This window comes from Thalassophryne amazonica, chromosome 12 (genome assembly GCF_902500255.1).
Source record: "Thalassophryne amazonica chromosome 12, fThaAma1.1, whole genome shotgun sequence".
Lineage (NCBI taxonomy): Eukaryota > Metazoa > Chordata > Actinopteri > Batrachoidiformes > Batrachoididae > Thalassophryne > Thalassophryne amazonica.
In genome coordinates this window covers 89,632,919-89,650,567 of record NC_047114.1, presented here as the reverse complement: position 1 = coordinate 89,650,567, position 17,649 = coordinate 89,632,919, and the positions used below count along the sequence as shown (strand labels likewise).

General features: G+C 38.5%; 1 protein-coding gene across 2 annotated transcripts; it reads left to right on the top strand.

Annotated features, from left to right (window-relative positions):
- The first annotated feature begins 584 nt into the window (after window positions 1–584).
- Window positions 585–16,041, top strand: vps4b (vacuolar protein sorting 4 homolog B). 2 transcript variants are annotated; one of them, XM_034182704.1, is made up of 13 exons: window positions 585–783; window positions 3,516–3,627; window positions 3,864–3,964; window positions 10,887–10,998; window positions 11,179–11,323; window positions 11,443–11,501; window positions 11,638–11,757; window positions 12,285–12,441; window positions 12,551–12,699; window positions 14,659–14,740; window positions 14,820–15,039; window positions 15,127–15,267; window positions 15,341–16,041. In XM_034182704.1, exons 1-13 carry the CDS (start codon window positions 763–765, stop codon window positions 15,440–15,442), a joined length of 1,521 nt encoding a protein of 506 aa, XP_034038595.1. In that variant the 5' UTR covers window positions 585–762; the 3' UTR covers window positions 15,443–16,041. The 2 variants fall into 2 exon arrangements, with proteins under 2 accessions (XP_034038595.1, XP_034038596.1); XM_034182705.1 differs by lacking the exons at window positions 585–783; window positions 3,516–3,627; window positions 3,864–3,964 and adding an exon at window positions 6,799–7,031.
- The last annotated feature ends 1,608 nt before the right edge of the window (window positions 16,042–17,649 follow it).

Genomic DNA, 17,649 nt, shown 5'->3' with positions numbered 1-17,649 from the left:
GTATTTATGAAGATGACTAGAGTCTGTATTTTTCTCCGATTATCTTAGAAAGTCGGGAAAAGGCTATTGATTTTTTTTTTTTGGTCACAAATCACCCCCGCCCACCCCCTTCACCTGAAGCTAGATCAGCCCCTGCCCACTGTGCAGCGTGCAAACAATGGCAGTGACTCCACATCATGCAAAATATGAAATTCAGTAAATAAATAAATAACTTAATCAATCAATCAATTAATTAATTAATTAACAGCAACGATAGCAGCGAGAGAGGAGAGCGAGACAGAGAGAGAGGAGAGAGAGAGGAGAGAGAGAGGAGAGAGGAGAGAGAGAGAGAGAGAGGAGAGAGAGAGAGAGAGACACCCACCGGTGTTTGGTTTTGCTTTTTTTTTAACAATGAGTCTCTGGCGCCCTCTGGTGGGACATAAATCAACGCAGAGTGTGGTTAGCTGGGGTTTTCCATCGCGCACAAGCGGCAGGGTCTTTTTCCGTTTGCGAACTTTTCACACAGACTTAACAGAAACAAAAAAAGACTGCTTCGTTACCACAGTGAAACGTTCCGGACCACGTGTCGAGTTGAGTGTGTTTTGTTTCAGACGATGACTCAGCAGCAGCAGTGACATTCCTGCTGCTCTGTGTGACGGTGCTGCTGCTGCTGCTGCTCGGTCGCTAAACAGGAACTTGGTGCCTCTGTGACACAACCGAAACAAGTTTCGACGAGGATTCACCTTTGAATCGATTGTGATTTTGGTTCTCGCTGGACTCCGAATGGAGCCGACAAATCTACAGGTAGTGTCTTAAACGTTGTTTTTATTCCCACTTTTGTTGGAACGAGACAGAATCCCCCGGAACCGGCTGAAGTTGTTTTTTAGCTCGGTTTCGGTTTTCAATTCGTCACAAGTTTTAAAAGTGCTTTTTAAAACAGGATTTTAGTTTGTTTTGTGTTTCTGCACAAAATTCCATCACAGACCAAAAGTGGCGCTTCGCATCGACTCCACAGATCCAGTGTCAGTGTGTGAAACATGAGTCAACACTTTATAACGACACAGGCGGTGAAGTTAGGGGCCGTCAACAAATTACTGCCTGAATTAAATAATTTTTTTCCATATCAGATGACCTAGAGACCACAAATCAATGCGGAATGGTTCTGCTATGTGGGACCAAATCAGGTACACCTCAAGTTAGTGAGGGTTTTTGCACCTTTTGCTTTATATTAATCCCTTAGTTTTCTATGGAAAAGTCATTTTTCCCCTCAATAGTGCAGGGAAACCTGTTAATTTGTGGTGTGTCTGATTGGTCCCACATAGAAGAACCATTCTACATTGATTTGAGGTCTCTAGGTCCCATTATATGGAAGCTATTGAGGGAAAAAAAAAATACTTTTCCATAGAAAACTAAGGGATTTTCTTGAAAAATAAATAAATTAGAAGGTGCAATAAACTCCACCTGAGTTTATGAAGCTATTGGAAAAAAAATTGTTCAATTCAGACAGTAACTTATTGATGGTCCATAGGTGAAACCAAGCATTTAAGACCAAGGTGGTGTGAGCTATCTGTCTGATTGTTGCCTGCCACCAACCCTGAGTGAAAGTGATGAATATTGGGTTGGTCATCCAGGCATTTAACTTTTAGGGGCAGGCTTTGTCAGTGAATACACCGCCAAATTCACTACAAATACATGTAATTTAGTCGCTTTTCAAAGGGGTCAGACTCATCAATAAAGTCAATTAATGTACAATGGTTCATTTCAGCTCAGCTTGGTGTATAAATCCCACTGTTCCAGGTAATGATAACTGTCAGCTGGCTGTTAGACACAATAAAAAACCATCTGATTTCAATACAACACCATACAGCCCAAGCGAGTTTTCACCGACCTTTCAGTCATTGAAGTACGAATTCTCGCCTTCAGATTGGTCACCTCACTGAAGTGACATGGTGCCGACCTCAACTTCCAACTGCTGCCAACTTCCAAATAACTTCACCACAGCAGTAACTGCAAGGGCACTCCAGCACATACCTCTGCCCATGGAGTTGTTCTGTCGTCATATTAGCGTTTGAGCTGTGGAATAGCACATGGATTTTTTTTTAGTTGACATCACTGTTATTTGCCACAATGCCCGCATTTCACTCTGATTTCCTCCAGGAGGTGGCTACTTTATGATGCTACAGTGTCGTGGGCTACACACTAGCACCAATGTGCATTGGCTACAAGAGACATCGGTCCAGTGTGAACACAGAACGCGGCCCCTATACAGTGTCAGTTAAAGATACTGTATTTGATCAGTGGTTGTACAGTTTGAATGTAAAAACACAGCCCTTTTTTTTTTGAGTGAAAATTGCCAAAAAATAGCAGATTTTTCATGATGCCTGCTTTGCCATCACAACATCACTGAAGAATGTTATGGATGGTCTGTCTGAAGGAATTTTATGATGTGTAACTTAAATGTTGTAAACATCGTATCAGTACTGATTTGTTACTGTGTGCTGTTGTCAGTTTTTCAATTAACAGAAATGTTCTTATTTTTTTCATTGCAAAAGTGGACAATACAGCTGTTTTCATCTTAATTTTCTAAAGCACCTTGCATGCATGTTCTGTCAGGACAGCCTCTTTCCTTTGATAAATGTTATGCAAAAAGAAACATGGATGCGTTATGATCTCTGCAGTCTGCATATTAATACTGTAAGGAGATTATAGAGACATCTCTTTATTATATTGTAAGTTTGTTTGATTTGAAAAGTTAATTTTGTACAAAATATAATGTATTTTGCACATAAAAAATTATTTTTAGTCTGTGGCCCTCCATCCAGAGTTACTTCTGGTCATTTTATAGGAAAGAATTTGGGCACCCCTGTTCTAAAGGTAGGATATGTGGTCATAATGTGTGTACCTCATGCATACTTCAGACTACACGTCTGTGGTTATCAGAGCAAGTTCAGCCTGAGATGGTGAAACGGACATTTGCTCTGCACATTAACAATCAGTGTGATTAAAACAATAATAATATTAATTGTCTATTGAGGGACTAATCAAATGGAGTAATTCATCATTTCAGTAAACAGCAACAGTATGACGTTGCAACAAAATTTTCATGTCTAGTGAAGTGATGAATGATGAATTTAGGGCTCCTGCATTATGTGTTGGACTGATTTCAGCAGAAACTCAAATTATTTGTAATTCTTCCATAATGGAATTACTTCTTCTCTTGTTTGCTCCCGGTAGGGGGTTGCCACAGCAGGTCAACCATTTCCATCTTACCCTCTCTCCATCTTCAAAGGCCCAACTCTCACTTCCACCCTTCTAGTTTCTCCTCTGTCTCTGGACATGTCCTCTTCTTCTTCTTGATGGGCTTCCATCAAGCCCATCAAGGACCAGCTTGATGGGCTTGCTTACTTTAAAATATGGGCAGATTTTGCTGTTTTGTAATTCTGTTACCACAGAATTGCTTATTTAACAACATGAATAAACCACAATTATTAAAAATGATGTTGAATTAAGTTTCTCTGTCTCTCCCTCTCTCTCAGAAAGCTATTGCCATAGCACAAAAGGCTTCAGAGGAGGACCAGGCTGAGAACTACGAGGAGGCCATCCGCAACTACGAACATGCCGTCAAGTATTTTCTGCACATCTTAAAACGTGCGTCACCGAGGCTGGAGACAAAATCTCATGCTGAGAATCATGCCTCCATGTCTTGAGACATGTTAGGTCATCATCACAGCCTGTACATGGCTGTCATGCCATCTATGTCTATTATTGTTAATACAAGTCAATTAATTTGCAGAGAGACAAAATAGAAGAAAAAAGACTGCTTGTAATGATTGAGAAAATGGTCTCACAAAATGCTATTAACTAAATGTTCTTTAACCCATCAGGAGAACCTCAGGGTAAAGACGGCAACCAGAAGATCAGGGACAAATGTAAACAGTACCTGGACAGAGCGGAAGAACTTCGGGAGTACCTAGCGAACAAACAGGTTGCTACAGAAATGCAATGCAGAGTAATTTTTGATGATGTTGAGGCTGTTACTGGATGTGTTGCAGTTTAATGTCATATATAATAATAATAATAATAATAATAATCTCAAGGTTCAGACTTTAAGAAGTGGTAAGTCTTTTACCAGAGGTTGATGGAAAGTCAGTGATTTACTGCTAAAAAGAGACACTGCCAGTATGTGAGACCTCCTCCACCACAGAAGGCCAACACACAACAGACTGGTAACAAAATAACTGAGCAGCCAAATCCACATTCAGGCAGAAATTATTTCTTTCAAGAGGTACTGATGAAATAATTACACCACAAACCTTTTATATAATGATACATATTTGTCATTTTAAACACAGTTGTATGTAAGTTAAGAAAGTAGCACAAGCATTTCAATAAATGTCATAATTTTTATGTGAAAAATGTAATTTGTCATTATAGGCATAACACATAAAATAAGATGGTTTATTAATTTATTTATTTGTAGATAATGACTTTATTTTCATAGTTTTTATCCAATTAAAACAAACTACTGTAAAAAAAAAAAAAAAACTTATTTTCATTTAAATTTGGCCTCTTTTTGTTTATTGCTCTTACCTGAAATTAAAGGGAGGAAACATCCAAATTTTATATATCTGTATCAGATATGAATGAATTAAAATGTAAATATCACCATATTAAATATTGTCAAAAATCCAATATTGTGAATCCCTAAATAAAACTAAAAATTATAGTACTTTTATTTACACAACCTTTTCAATTTCATATTACAACGTACTTTACAAAAAGTGAAATTATATAATTGAAACTTTGCTCACAGTCCATAATTATACATACAAGACAGGACAAATTTAATAAGATAAAAAACAAACAGTATAAATAGAGAAAAATATCTGGTGCAACACAGAAATAAGTGCCAGAAAATTTAATAAGGTGCTGAAAGCAAAAATGTACAATGGGACTAATGTTTCGATGTGAGAGTCACATCTTCCTCAGAGTCCTGCAAACAATATAAATACTTTAAAAAATAAATTTGTTTGAATACATACATTTATAGCAATGCAGTCTCAACCTGGAATAGTTGTGTGAACAGCTCACGGGGGGATTTGAAAATATGTGGACCACAGCAAACTCTTATTTACCACATTGATAGCAGAGAGCGATATAGACAGAAAGTTGAGTTGATTGGTTTTCTTGAGCTCTAGTCTTTGTCAGTGATAGATTTTGATGGTGTAAATTTGCCAAAGATAGAATTTGGAGACATTTTTAACTTCCTTGTTCTGGAAACACGTTTCTACACTGGCAAGCAAATGTATAACAAAACTCGCAGATATTTCACAAATGGATGGGTGGTTGATGTCAATACCAAAAGTATTGGTGATGACAAGAGTCTTGGTGTTTGCAAGGGTAAGTTCATGCATTGATAAATTAATTTGTGCATCAAAAATTGTAGCAACATATTAAATGTGTTCATTGGAAGTTAGCACAAAGCAGCTAATTAGCAAATATAATCTCCACTTGTGAATTAAGTCATATTTTCTCCATATAAAATGTGGCATGAGTGTTGGGGATGTTCTTTTTTTTTTTTTACATCAGTTTAGTTTCGATTTTTAAGAGAACCATTCACTGAGAATGGAAGAGGCTCCTCTCAAGACATGATTTACACATTTCATAGGTTTATGATGTAGAATTTGTAAACATTGTGATAAATTTAACAGTTATGAAATGTACACTGCAGACCTTTTTTTTGCTATATTAGCAGAAGAGATGTTAGTGAGCTATTTCTCCTTTCCTTACTTAATTCCTCGCACTGATCGCTCTGAAGTTGCTTTATATCATTATGCATCTGATCTGCGGATCAGATCAAACTTGGTCTATTTATTGAGAGTGCCAGTTTGCACCTCATCGTCAAAAATTAGAGTGATTGAAGCTATTTTGATTGCGATATAATGCAAAATGTACACCAAATGAGCGTTTCAATATTAAATTCAAATGTCCACAAAATCTACAATCTAGATCAAACTTTGTCAGCCGATAAAGTGCCAGTCCACACCTCACTTTCAAATATGAGAGTGATCGGGACATGTTTGAGTAAGATATAATGTAATATATATATATATATATATATATATATATATATATCACAGTGAAAGCCACTTCTCTGAGATCTCATGAGATTTTGCAGGATTTGAAACCTCAATAGGGTGAATTGATTTCTGGCTATGAAGAGTGTTGCTTTCTGTAGCCATTTAATGGCTATGAAGTATCTGCTTAAATTTAAATGGCCACAAAATCTGGAATCTGGATCAGACTTTCTCAGTTGATAAAGAATAGCATCCTGTATAACACTGTCAAATATTAAATAAATTTTTACCTTTTTTTGACAGCATTAAGAAGTTTTGAAAATTTGTTCAATAAAGTTAGGGATTCTTCCTGAGTTTGCCCTTTGACCCCTTGAAAATTGAATCACTTATTGCCTATCAGTAAAAATTTCATAATGATATATGAAAAATTGTGAGCTCTAAGCTGTTTACAATCAGACAAACAAACAGACAAACATGAGACTCGTAAGGTCTATGGACATTTAGGATAAAGCTGTTATCTATATTTGTAAATAAGCTTTAAGCCTAATTGGGTTTGTCACAGCATCAAGCTTTTTGCTATTGCTGTGCTAAAATCAGTTGCCGATTAATTAAAAAGAAGCAACAGGGGATTATAAAATTAAAATATTTAAATGTATTCATATAGAAATCGTTTGTAAATTGTTTATACGGCACAATGTCATGACGTCAACACGTTCACTGGAACGGACGTGTTGACGTCATGTTTGTGCTCTCGGGTAAATCGGCGTTTCAATGCGGAAGTGGCCTCAACGAGAAGGAGCTAACATAAAAGGAAAACAAGCAGTTCAAGTCAGTGACTTATCGGAACATAAGTGTACAAGTGCGGTCAGATTATAAAGTAGACTTTTTAAAGAGGTTCACTCATTGCAGTCTTTAATTTTAGCGCGATTACAAGACAGCGGATGAGCCCTTATGGCTACCAACAATAATTTACAGGTAAGCTAACGACCAAACCCAAAGCTAAAACACGAACGAGCTTACAAAGTGGTTAAAGTGATTCATTATAACAAAAACACACGGCAGTTACTGAAAACTAAAACGTATGACTAATATATGTGACCTGACCTTCCGTTTAGCCGCGTTTTCTATGTAAATTAAAAATAACCTGACAGCTTCTAGTTGACGTTAGCATGGATTGCTAACTTGTTTTTAATTTGATACGTCATGGCTTCTTTCTCTACTATAAATCATATTCTTACATTTTCTGTAAACTGTTAGCGTGCGTGTCCTTTCTGCAAGAAGAATCAACGCTTCTTTACAGGTTTTGCTTAACCTTTCGCTGCTAAATATTTAGCATACAGACGGTGGTGCTAGATTGCAGCACTTCCTGTCTGTGATGTCACTCATTAATAAAACGTTAAATCTTACTTTTACATTAATTAATTTGGAATTTTAGTTAAAAAAAAAAACCCAGTAGAACTGCTACTGAAACATTACTTCAGTCATTTTCCAGCAGTAATTCTATAAAGTTGTTTATCAAGAGAAGAAAATTATTTTTGAGTCGTCCTCACTTCTAAATGTGACGTTTTGTTAATTTTTATCGTACCTGTGATACATGTCTTTTTAATAGAATGCAGTGGCCCCCAAACCTGGGGTCTAAAGTTGCACCCAAAGCTATATAGTTATCCTAACCAGAGCTGGCATTGTATCCGAGGGCTCTCTTCAAGATGGTGATCATTCCCTTAATTCCTGCTGGGATCTCTTTGTCGTAGAAGACAGTTACTTTTCCGTTGGATGAGACTGGTGCTGGCTCATGCTCCCAGATGTTTTCTTTGACGTCCATCTCCAGTTCCTTGCATACTTTCCAGTGGAGATATTGACAGATCTTGTTGTGTCTGGATGTATAATGTCCGTCTGCCATAAGGATCTGGTATGCTGATGTTAGATGGTTTACACTCTCAACAGTTGGAAATGCGCATGCGCGACCAAGATGGTTCAAAGGTTGAGAGGTGTAAAAACGTTAACAGATGCTTGGTCGGTCAGTACAGCGTCAGTCAATCAACTGTCTAAATCCAAAATAAACATAATTTTACAGATACTTATAAGGAGGAGTGAAAATGTAACTGTTTTGCCAAGCCATTACAATATAAATATTAGAAATAATCCCTTTGAGATTATCCCAAACACTTTCTCCATCCCAAGAAGCACATAAGAAAAGCTGTTGGAGAAAATTCCTCCGTGCTTCCGGAGTGATTAGAGATGGGTTTATATTAGCCAATCTCTGATAGCAAATGATTAATCCACTACAAGATGATTATTTTATATATAATGCAGCATCCAGCAGCACACAGAGTGGCATCCAGCGGGTCGCGTTGACCCGGTGAATTGTGCGGCAGTGCGCAGGTTAAATGAGTCGAGTCCTGCTGCCTCTTAATGATCCAGCCAGCCGGACTTGAGTTTAGATATCGGGTTGGGGAATGATTTGCTGTCATCTTCTTTTAAATGGGCAACGTAATCTGTCGCCTTGCTCCGTTGGGATACAAATCAGTGCGTTTGATCCAAATCACAGTCATAGTGCCTCGAGACTGCAGTTTAAACCTCTTGCTCTTTGACCTCACATGTCATACCCGGAAGTGTGTAAGACTGTGAAAAGGCTTTTTGACTGGGTCACGGTCTGTCTGTGAGGTCTTACTGGGGTGTAAACAGTCAGTAGCAGACAATGAAGTTGATGCAAGTTTTTTTCATTGTCACCTTTTTTTTTTTTTTTTATGCCTCGCCAATGCAAGGCAGTGGGTTTTACTGAGAAAGGAAATTAAAATCCGTCACGATGCACCAAAAGGGTTATGCATCACATCAATCAATGCGTTACTTTGGGGGAAAATAATCAGTAGTGTAGCCCCTCCTGGACAGACCAGCAGTTCAGAATGCATACATGGCATAAATTATATAAAATACAAAAATACCTGGTGTGTCTATGAGGTGGGAATAAATATCAGGATGTTTAACATCTGGCCATTGTGTTTATTTTTTTTATACTTTTACTTTTTAAATCTATGGACTGTTGGTGTTTTTACATGTACATGGGGGAAATAAACAAATAATAGATATTGCACTGATTGCAGACCTGAAGAAAAAAAAAATCTTATCTTTTGGGGGTTCCATCAGGCAGGACACAAAATATACTGTGAAATGACCCAAATATGGACTCTGGAGCAATGTTCTGAAACAGAAATGTTAAGGTTTCAAAATATTCCAGAATAGTGTTTTGAATTTGTCATCACTAATTTACAGTATCATCAGAAAGTTTTTGTGTCATCCCTAGCCACACTTTCTATCCATATTTAAATTCCAGTTTTATTTTCCAGCTGTGTTGTCTATTTCTTCCCGGATTTGCCCACGCAGGCATAAAATTTCTCCATGGAGTTGTTAGCTTAACATGTTAGTCAATGCTCATGTGAAGGGGTGCCAGTGGACAGAGCACATTGACACATGCCAATTGTTCAACAAGTGGCATACAAACTGCATGCACTTTTAACCACAACTGGTCATAATTTTCCTCCTTGGCCCAGCCAGATGAATTTTCACTTAATTATTCTGAATCTGTTACTTTGCTTTTGATTTGTAAAGGGTGTTACCAACACACAAAGAGCAGAATGTCTCCAGACACAGTTGTATGGATTTAGAACCAGTGAAAGCAGTGACATGTTACATACGAGGTCTGTCAATAAAGTATAGGTCCTTTTTATTTTTTTCAAAAACTATATGGATTTCATTCATATGTTTTTACGTCAGACATGCTTGAACCCTCGTGCGCATGCGTGAGTTTTTCCACGCCTGTCGGTGATGTCATTCGCCTGTGAGCACTCCTTGTGGGAGGAGTCGTCCAGCCCCTCGTCGGAATTCCTTTGTCTGAGAAGTTGCTGAGAGACTGGCGCTTTGTTTAATCAAAATTTTTTCTAAACCTGTGAGACACATCGAAGTGGACACGGTTCGAAAAATTAAGCTGGTTTTCAGTGAAAATTTTAACGGCTGATGAGAGATTTTGAGGTGATACTGTCGCTTTAAGGACTTCCCACGGTGCGAGACGTCGTGCAGCGCTCTCAGGCGCCATCGTCAGTCTGTTTCAAGCTGAAAACCTCCACATTTCAGGCTCTATTGATCCAGGACGTCGTGAGAGAACAGAAGTTTCAGAAGAAGTCGGTTTCAGTATTTTATCCGGATATTCCACTGTTAAAGGAGATTTTTTTAATGAAAGACGTGCGGGCGGATTGCAGTGTCGGCTCGCAGCCGCCGCGACGCTCTGCCACAGGAAAAACACCTCTGTTGGAAGCCTTAAGGACAAGTTGGAACATGTCCAGCTGTTAAACAATTTGTCATATACTCACTCCACTGAAAGCCATCAAAAGCCGCCTGGATTTTACAAATGGTTATCAACACGGAGGTGTTTTTCCTGTGCCGCCGCACCGCGCCGGCTGCGTCCCGACGCGCGGACCCATCCGCACGTCTTTCGTTAAAAAAATCTATTTATCTATCTATCTAAAATTTATTTCAAAAAAATAAAAAGGACCTATACTTTATTGACAGCCCTCGTAGACAAATTTGATATATTTAGATTAAACCAACAAGGAACTACTTCCATTAATAACATAACTTTAATAAAGGATCAGCATGGATCACAGCCTGCTGCTTTTTAGTATTGGTGTTTGTCACATTGTAAATTCAACACTACTAGTTATCTTCCACAATGACAGCTTAGCTACTTCCAATGTCCAGTTTATAGGGCATTTCTGTCACATTGATCACATTTCTGTCTGTATTTGCATTCACGTGCATTTTCTGCATCTCTTTCAGAAAGCAATCGATCTTGCTACCAAGGCTGCACAGGAGGATAAAGCTCAGAACTATGAGGAGGCTCTGCATCTCTACCAAAGTGCTGTCCAGTACTTCCTCCATGTCATGAAATGTAAGATGCTTCAGTGCTGTTCAGTACATTTTTTCACTATGCCAAGCTTTTGATTAAAAATACGATTGCTGTGCTTGTCAGCAAGTACTAAAAAGAATCAAGCCTGGAAGTATTTTATAATTATTTACAGGTGAGAACAACTCATTAAGATCGCTTTTATTTTTATGTTATTTCCAACAGATGATGCTCGGGGTGAAAAGGCTAAAAGCTCCATCAGGGACAAGTGTGCTGAATACTTGGACAGAGCAGAGAAGTTGAAGCAGTATCTGAAGAAAAAGGAGAAGGCTCCACCTGCCAAACCCGTTAAAGAGTCTGATGACAAAGGGTGCGTTTACGGGTGGGACAGCGGGACAATTTGGCTCTGTGTTAAATAATCCCACATTTCCCTTGATATTGACAGGCAAGTGATATATTTTTTTTTTTAAATAAAAAAATGTGTTGTAGAAGTGAAAGCGACGATGGTGAAGACCCAGAAAAAAAGAAGTTCCAGAATCAACTCTCAGGTTTGTAAGGGTCTTTTTTTGAGGAACAGTGGTTTTATGAATTTGAATTTGTTTCAAATAATCGGTAGTAAATTCGACATTAGTTGGACAGGTCCATACTACATTTTGTAGCATTTTAGGTTTTGTCTCTGACTAGGTGCAATTGTTATGGAGAAACCAAACATCAAGTGGGATGATGTTGCTGGTTTAGAGGGAGCCAAGGAAGCACTGAAAGAAGCAGTCATTCTTCCAATTAAGTTCCCCCACCTCTTTACAGGTACGATGACATTACAATGACTGCAACTAAAGATAATTCTGATGTGATTATTATTTTTTTCTCTCCTGAATAAACATTTTTGTTCATAAAAATTTCAGAAATGGTGAAAAAATTCCCATCAGGGCTCCTGAAAGCTGAATGAAATATTTTCAAAATGCATATTTTATCATTCCACGTGCCTGAAGAACAGTTGGAACCAGAGTTGTGTATTTTTCTTCAGAAATTAATCTGTTTTCAAAGTGGTTGAATTTTATGGATCATTTACTTGTTTCTGCTTTAATAGAAATATAATTGAACTGTTAATAATACATTTTATTTATATTGCACTTTATCTTTGATTCCAAATCTCAAAGTGCTACAGAGACAAAATAACTAAACATTATAAAAATATGCACATCAATTAATAACATTAGCTGTAAGCTTTTCTAAAAAAGATACGTTTTTAGTCGTTTCTTAAAAGCATCGACCTGTTGTCTGACAGTACTTTGGTAACAGTTTACATAGCGCACTCTTTGCTTGATTGGTAGGAAAAAGAACTCCGTGGAAGGGGATTTTGCTCTTTGGACCTCCAGGTACCGGAAAGTCGTACCTGGCTAAAGCTGTTGCTACAGAGGCAAACAATTCAACCTTCTTCTCCATCTCATCGTCGGACCTTGTTTCCAAATGGCTAGGAGAGAGTGAAAAGTGAGTCTCGGTAACCCACAGAATTTGGGGACATGTGTAATAAATACGCTCCAGCAATCCACAGAGTATTTAAAAATAAAATAAAAAAATCTTCTGTTCTGCATTCAAGGTTGGTGAAGAATCTTTTTGAGATGGCAAGCTCGAACAAGCCATCCATCATCTTCATTGATGAGATCGATTCTCTGTGTGGATCCAGAAGTGAGAATGAGAGTGAGGCTGCTCGCCGCATAAAGACAGAGTTCCTGGTCCAGATGCAGGGTGAGTTTAATTTTTACTGGACGTGAGGGGTAACAGGGCTTTGTCTCTGTTTTGCTTGGATTTAAGCGCAAGGATTTTTTTTTTCATGAAAATTCAGCAGGTATATCTTATATATTATATTCCAATTCTAAGGTGAAACTATGCTAGTATACTAATATACTAAGGTATATCTAAAAAGGAAGAGTAAAATAGAAGAGTAGAAAAGAGTAGAGTAATTACACGTCATGTTAAAGATGTGCCCCCCCCCCCCCCCCAACAGTAATTAATATAATTTATAGGGTTTGTGCTTAGTCTTATTAATCTAAACATTAGGGCTGTAGCTATCGATTATTTTAGTAAATCTGTCGATTATTTTTGTGATTGAGTAATTGGATAAAAAGTACTTTTGTGTTTTTAAACATCAATAGTCCAGGGCTCTCCCTAAGCAATGGCACAGTGTCGCTGCTCCAAAGCCTTGACATTTTCCTGAAATGGCGATGGGATGTGGCTTTGTTTTTTTTCCCAAACTTGTAACATTTAACCATTTTTGAGGGTTTTTTTTTTTTTAAGCTTGGTGGACTGGGTTCCTGTGTGGACTCGGTCCCGCTTTCTCTGCAATTCAGCAGATGCATTTCAGCTGGAGGTTGAACATGCAAGTCTCGCAGTCAGGTTTTATTTTATTTATTTATTTTTTTTACCATGTTTGTGAAGCGTTGTATGTTGCCCAAAAAAGTGAAAATTAAAAAGCGAAACACTCAGTGCGAGTCTGAGTAAAACACAGAAGAAACAGTGGACTTTTGCTGAGGGGATCTTCTTTCAGAGACTGTTTGTCAGTGTGGCCAGGGACGGAGCTGTGACTGGACCGGTGTGAGAGGAGTGCTGAGCCCGTCTCACCAAGCAGAGAGAGACAGCAGCCGACAGCAAACTTCGATTGCGGGTACCCGGCCGCCGGGTCAATAGTCACTCCCCACATAGAGTGGACTGTGTTTTTTAAAAATAGACAAACACGCTGCTTTGCTTTAAATGCAGAGTAAGTCTGTGTCAGATGATCAGCGTGAACTCTTTCTCTTAAAAGGCTTTATCTTACTCTGTGCGTTGCGTTGGAAAGCTGTAGCTTTTGGTGCTAAATTGATTAGCTCTTACATGGCTTAGCATGCTCTAGTCTTCTGTTTTTTTTTTGGGGGGGGGGGGCATTGCAGCACCACACAGGCCTGGCATATGTACTACGTCAAACGGAGCTTTGAGGCACAGAATTTGCCTTGAACATTTTTTTTGTAATCTAATTATTCGAGTTACTCGACTCATCGTTTCAACCCTATGAAACATAACGCCTTAAGTGGTATTAAAATGTTTTATATCAGTCTTTCAAAAGTATAAAAATACCAAGGATTTTATTTATTCACTTTTTGTGTGACATTGCAATTAAAAATATCAAAACAAATGGCTATTAACTTTTATATATAATTCAGTGAAAGCCTTGTACCACTATGCAGATCAGCACAGCAGACTCTTTCAATTAACTTGATGTAATGTGACTGCACGAGGAAGCCTAAATTTAATGAAAATGGGCTTTTCAAGGAAGAGTGTGTGGCATGGCTTAAACCAGTACCAGGGAATGTGTTCGAGGCATGCTGGCTTTTATGCAGGAAGTCCACATGCACATTGAACAAGACTGCAAAATCAGCCTGCCAACAGACACCAGCGGTGTTAGTTCTGTTTTGGTTTTGCTCTCATCTCCATGACACCTTGACCAATGGCCAGTTTCATGGAAAAGAGTCTAAATCTTTTATTGTTGACAAATATCTGTGATATTTTCTCTACATGACTGTTACTTTGAAATGTGGGCGTGTTACTACTGTGCTCTCAGAGCTCCCAACTCCCCAATATGCAAGAGTGATGAAAGGTGACTATTTTTTAGACAGTTATAGCATGAAAGTAGTACAGTTTTCAGCATGTTTTTTCCTCTGGTTTGTTTTGAAGGTGTGGGGAAAAGCACTGAGGGCATCCTGGTGCTCGGCGCAACAAACATCCCCTGGACCTTAGACTCCGCCATCAGAAGGAGGTATCTGTTGTTAGGCGGTTATTTATAGCCCATGTATTCCTTCTGTCTTTCTCACTCTGCACAAATGCTCTGCTCACAGATTTGAGAAGAGGATCTACATCCCGCTCCCTGAGGAGCACGCCCGCACCTACATGTTCAAACTCAACCTGGGCTCCACTCCCCACAGTCTCACTGAAGCCGACTTCATCAGTCTGGGGAAGAAGACTGAGGGGTACTCGGGCGCAGACATCAGTATCATTGTGAGAGATGCTTTAATGCAGCCTGTTAGGAAAGTCCAGTCAGCCACCCACTTCAAAAGGGTACGAGTGCAAACATATCAGCTTTGACATGGCGCATTGACGCTTTGTCACTGATATAGGGTTTCCTTTTGTCGTTATTACTTGAAGGTACGAGGGCCATCGCGGAGTGACAGCAATGTGATTGTGGATGACCTCTTGACCCCTTGCTCCCCCGGTGACCCCAATGCTCTTGAAATGACATGGATGGAGGTACCCGGGGAGAAGCTACTAGAACCTGTAGTTTGCATGGTAAGGAGATCAAATCCAAACGTGTGTGTTGGGGAGTTAGTGGATCTAATGACAGTCTGTATTTTCTTTTCAGGGTGACATGATGAGGTCTTTGGCAAACACAAAGCCAACAGTTAATGAGCAAGACCTGGAGAAGCTGAAAAAGTTCACAGATGACTTTGGACAAGAAGGCTAGGTGGGATCTTTCAGGGAAAACCAAAGTAAAGGAGTTGTGATTGTATCTCTTTACTGTCCTCATCATTTATTCAGTCTTTGTCTCACCGCAACATTCACCAGCTCTTTATTTATAAGTCAGCATGTGATTGCTGTTTAAACTGTACATCACTCAAAAGCTGAAATTCTACAACTGTTATTCTGATATATTGTTTAGGTCTCACACCTGCAGTTGACAAAATGAAAGGATCACTATAACTTGAGAATATGGAGTGTTTTGTGATTTGTCTTGGGTTCATCCTACAGCCAAAATGTACTAATGAGCAGATACTGTTGCAAATGCAGTTACTGAAAGTAAAATGCCAGATTTTTTTTTATTTTATTATTTTTACATTAGCTCTCATCCTCATTGTCATCACAGTGTGTAACTCACTTGACTAATAACTGCTCCACATATTGTCTATTTCGCTTTATGTTTAAAGACAAGCATTTTATAGTATATAGCAACTACTTTTTAGAAATTCATAAGACTTTGGGAATGACACAGTACATTGCAATTTTTGTGAACTCATAGGATTTTTGTGGCTAATTGTCTGTTGTCAAGGTGGTGGACAGAATTTTGAGACAAACATTCTCAGGATGAGCGCTGCATTGGGCCTCAAGTCCTTTTTTTGGGGGGGGGTTTAATTCACTTTCCGAACAAATGGCTCTTGTATCGCTGTTTGATTCGAGCACAGCATTGAGGATGGATCACCAAAGGTGTCGGACCAGCATGATTTTATTTTTTTACAGACTTGAGAATTGCATCATTCCTCAACTGGTTTGGGCCTACTTGCAGCTGGCTTTACACCTTTCCTTTGTTGATTATTCTTTGTACAAATTGCAGCAACCTAAGCCTTATATGAAGATCACGTTGTGTTTGGTAGAAACAAGTCTGAGTGACGGATGAGAGGGAGACCCTTTGTTTTTAATACCTTATGGCATAGGAATGCATTTCCTAGCATGAAATATATGTATGTATGAGTGCACCTTGTGCCTTCTAGAGAAGTTGTAAGAATTGTATTTGGTTTGTGTCTAAATTGTTCATATTCCTGACAAATATCCGGTGCCTTGTCGCCACTGCTAAAACTGTATTCTGTTTGCACATTCCATGTAAACTCTTTGAGATCATATACAAATGTTCTTTTGATGTGCAAACTGTTTCTTGAGTTTTTCTCTGGAACATCTTATTTCAGTGTAAATGTATTTTCGAATAGCCAGCTGTTTAGGCCTTTCTCTGTGAAGAGGTCACATGTGTCGCTTGGGTTTTGTGTGAGGGTTGTTTTTTTTTCTCTCTCTCTCTCTCTCTTCATAATGTAAATAAAAATTACAACTACATCAATAAAACCTGTCAACTTATTTGTAACAACTTCCAGACTTGTCAGCAAAGCTACACTGCTGGTTTATTTAATAGAATTTATTTTTTTTCTTTTTAACCTGCATTGTAGAGCACAACCTCAAATTCATGCATGTTGAAAAGTTAAAACTTAACAATATCAAGTTTGTGAACTTACTGTTTCATGGGGTCTGCCCCCTGGTGGCCAAAACTTGAATGGAAACATACCCAAATGAGCAAATCTGAAGTTTAACCCTGAAACAAACCCAAATAACAAATCCTAAGTTTTACCCTCATATACAAAGCCTTTGTCAAAATATTACGTACACGGGGTTTCTGATTTTAAGACTCATAATGGTCACAATTTAAATCAATGTGCCCATCTGAATGTGTCCAAGGTCATAGTGAGGTGACGTATCAAATTTCACGTTGATAAAGTCCTTGTCAAGATACCGTCTATATGTTGAGCACAAATAATAAGCAATTCCTGTACCTGCCCTGTATCTGATAACAGGTTACCAAAATAAATAAAACATCCACTTTTGATGTTAGCAGATTGCCACTTAGATGTGGTTTAGTTATTCAGTGACCCAAGCTGTTTCAAACTGAATTGAAGCGCTGATTGGAGCACTTGTCGATCACTGCATGGGGAGGTTTTGTGAATCTCTCAATCCTGATCATGTCCGTTGGTAAATGCTAGTGGAGCAGTTTCTTCTTTATAAATTACATTTCCTGAACTGGCCTGATTCAGAGTTGGAAGGAAGTGTGCTTGCATGATCCAGTTAAAACCAAAATCTTTTGACTTGGTGGTGTCTCTGTAGTTCAATACTCCAAGTAATCTGGATACAAGTTTG

What these genes read in the sequence shown, in the direction of transcription:
- vps4b (XM_034182704.1), top strand. Translation starts at nt 763, where the DNA reads ATGGAGCCGACAAATCTACAG. An exon ending in AGTACCTAGCGAACAAACAG is followed by an intron (nt 3,965 to 10,886) that starts GTTGCTACAGAA and finishes CATCTCTTTCAG; the next exon opens with AAAGCAATCGATCTTGCTAC. An exon ending in GTTCCTGGTCCAGATGCAGG is followed by an intron (nt 12,700 to 14,658) that starts GTGAGTTTAATT and finishes TTTGTTTTGAAG; the next exon opens with GTGTGGGGAAAAGCACTGAG.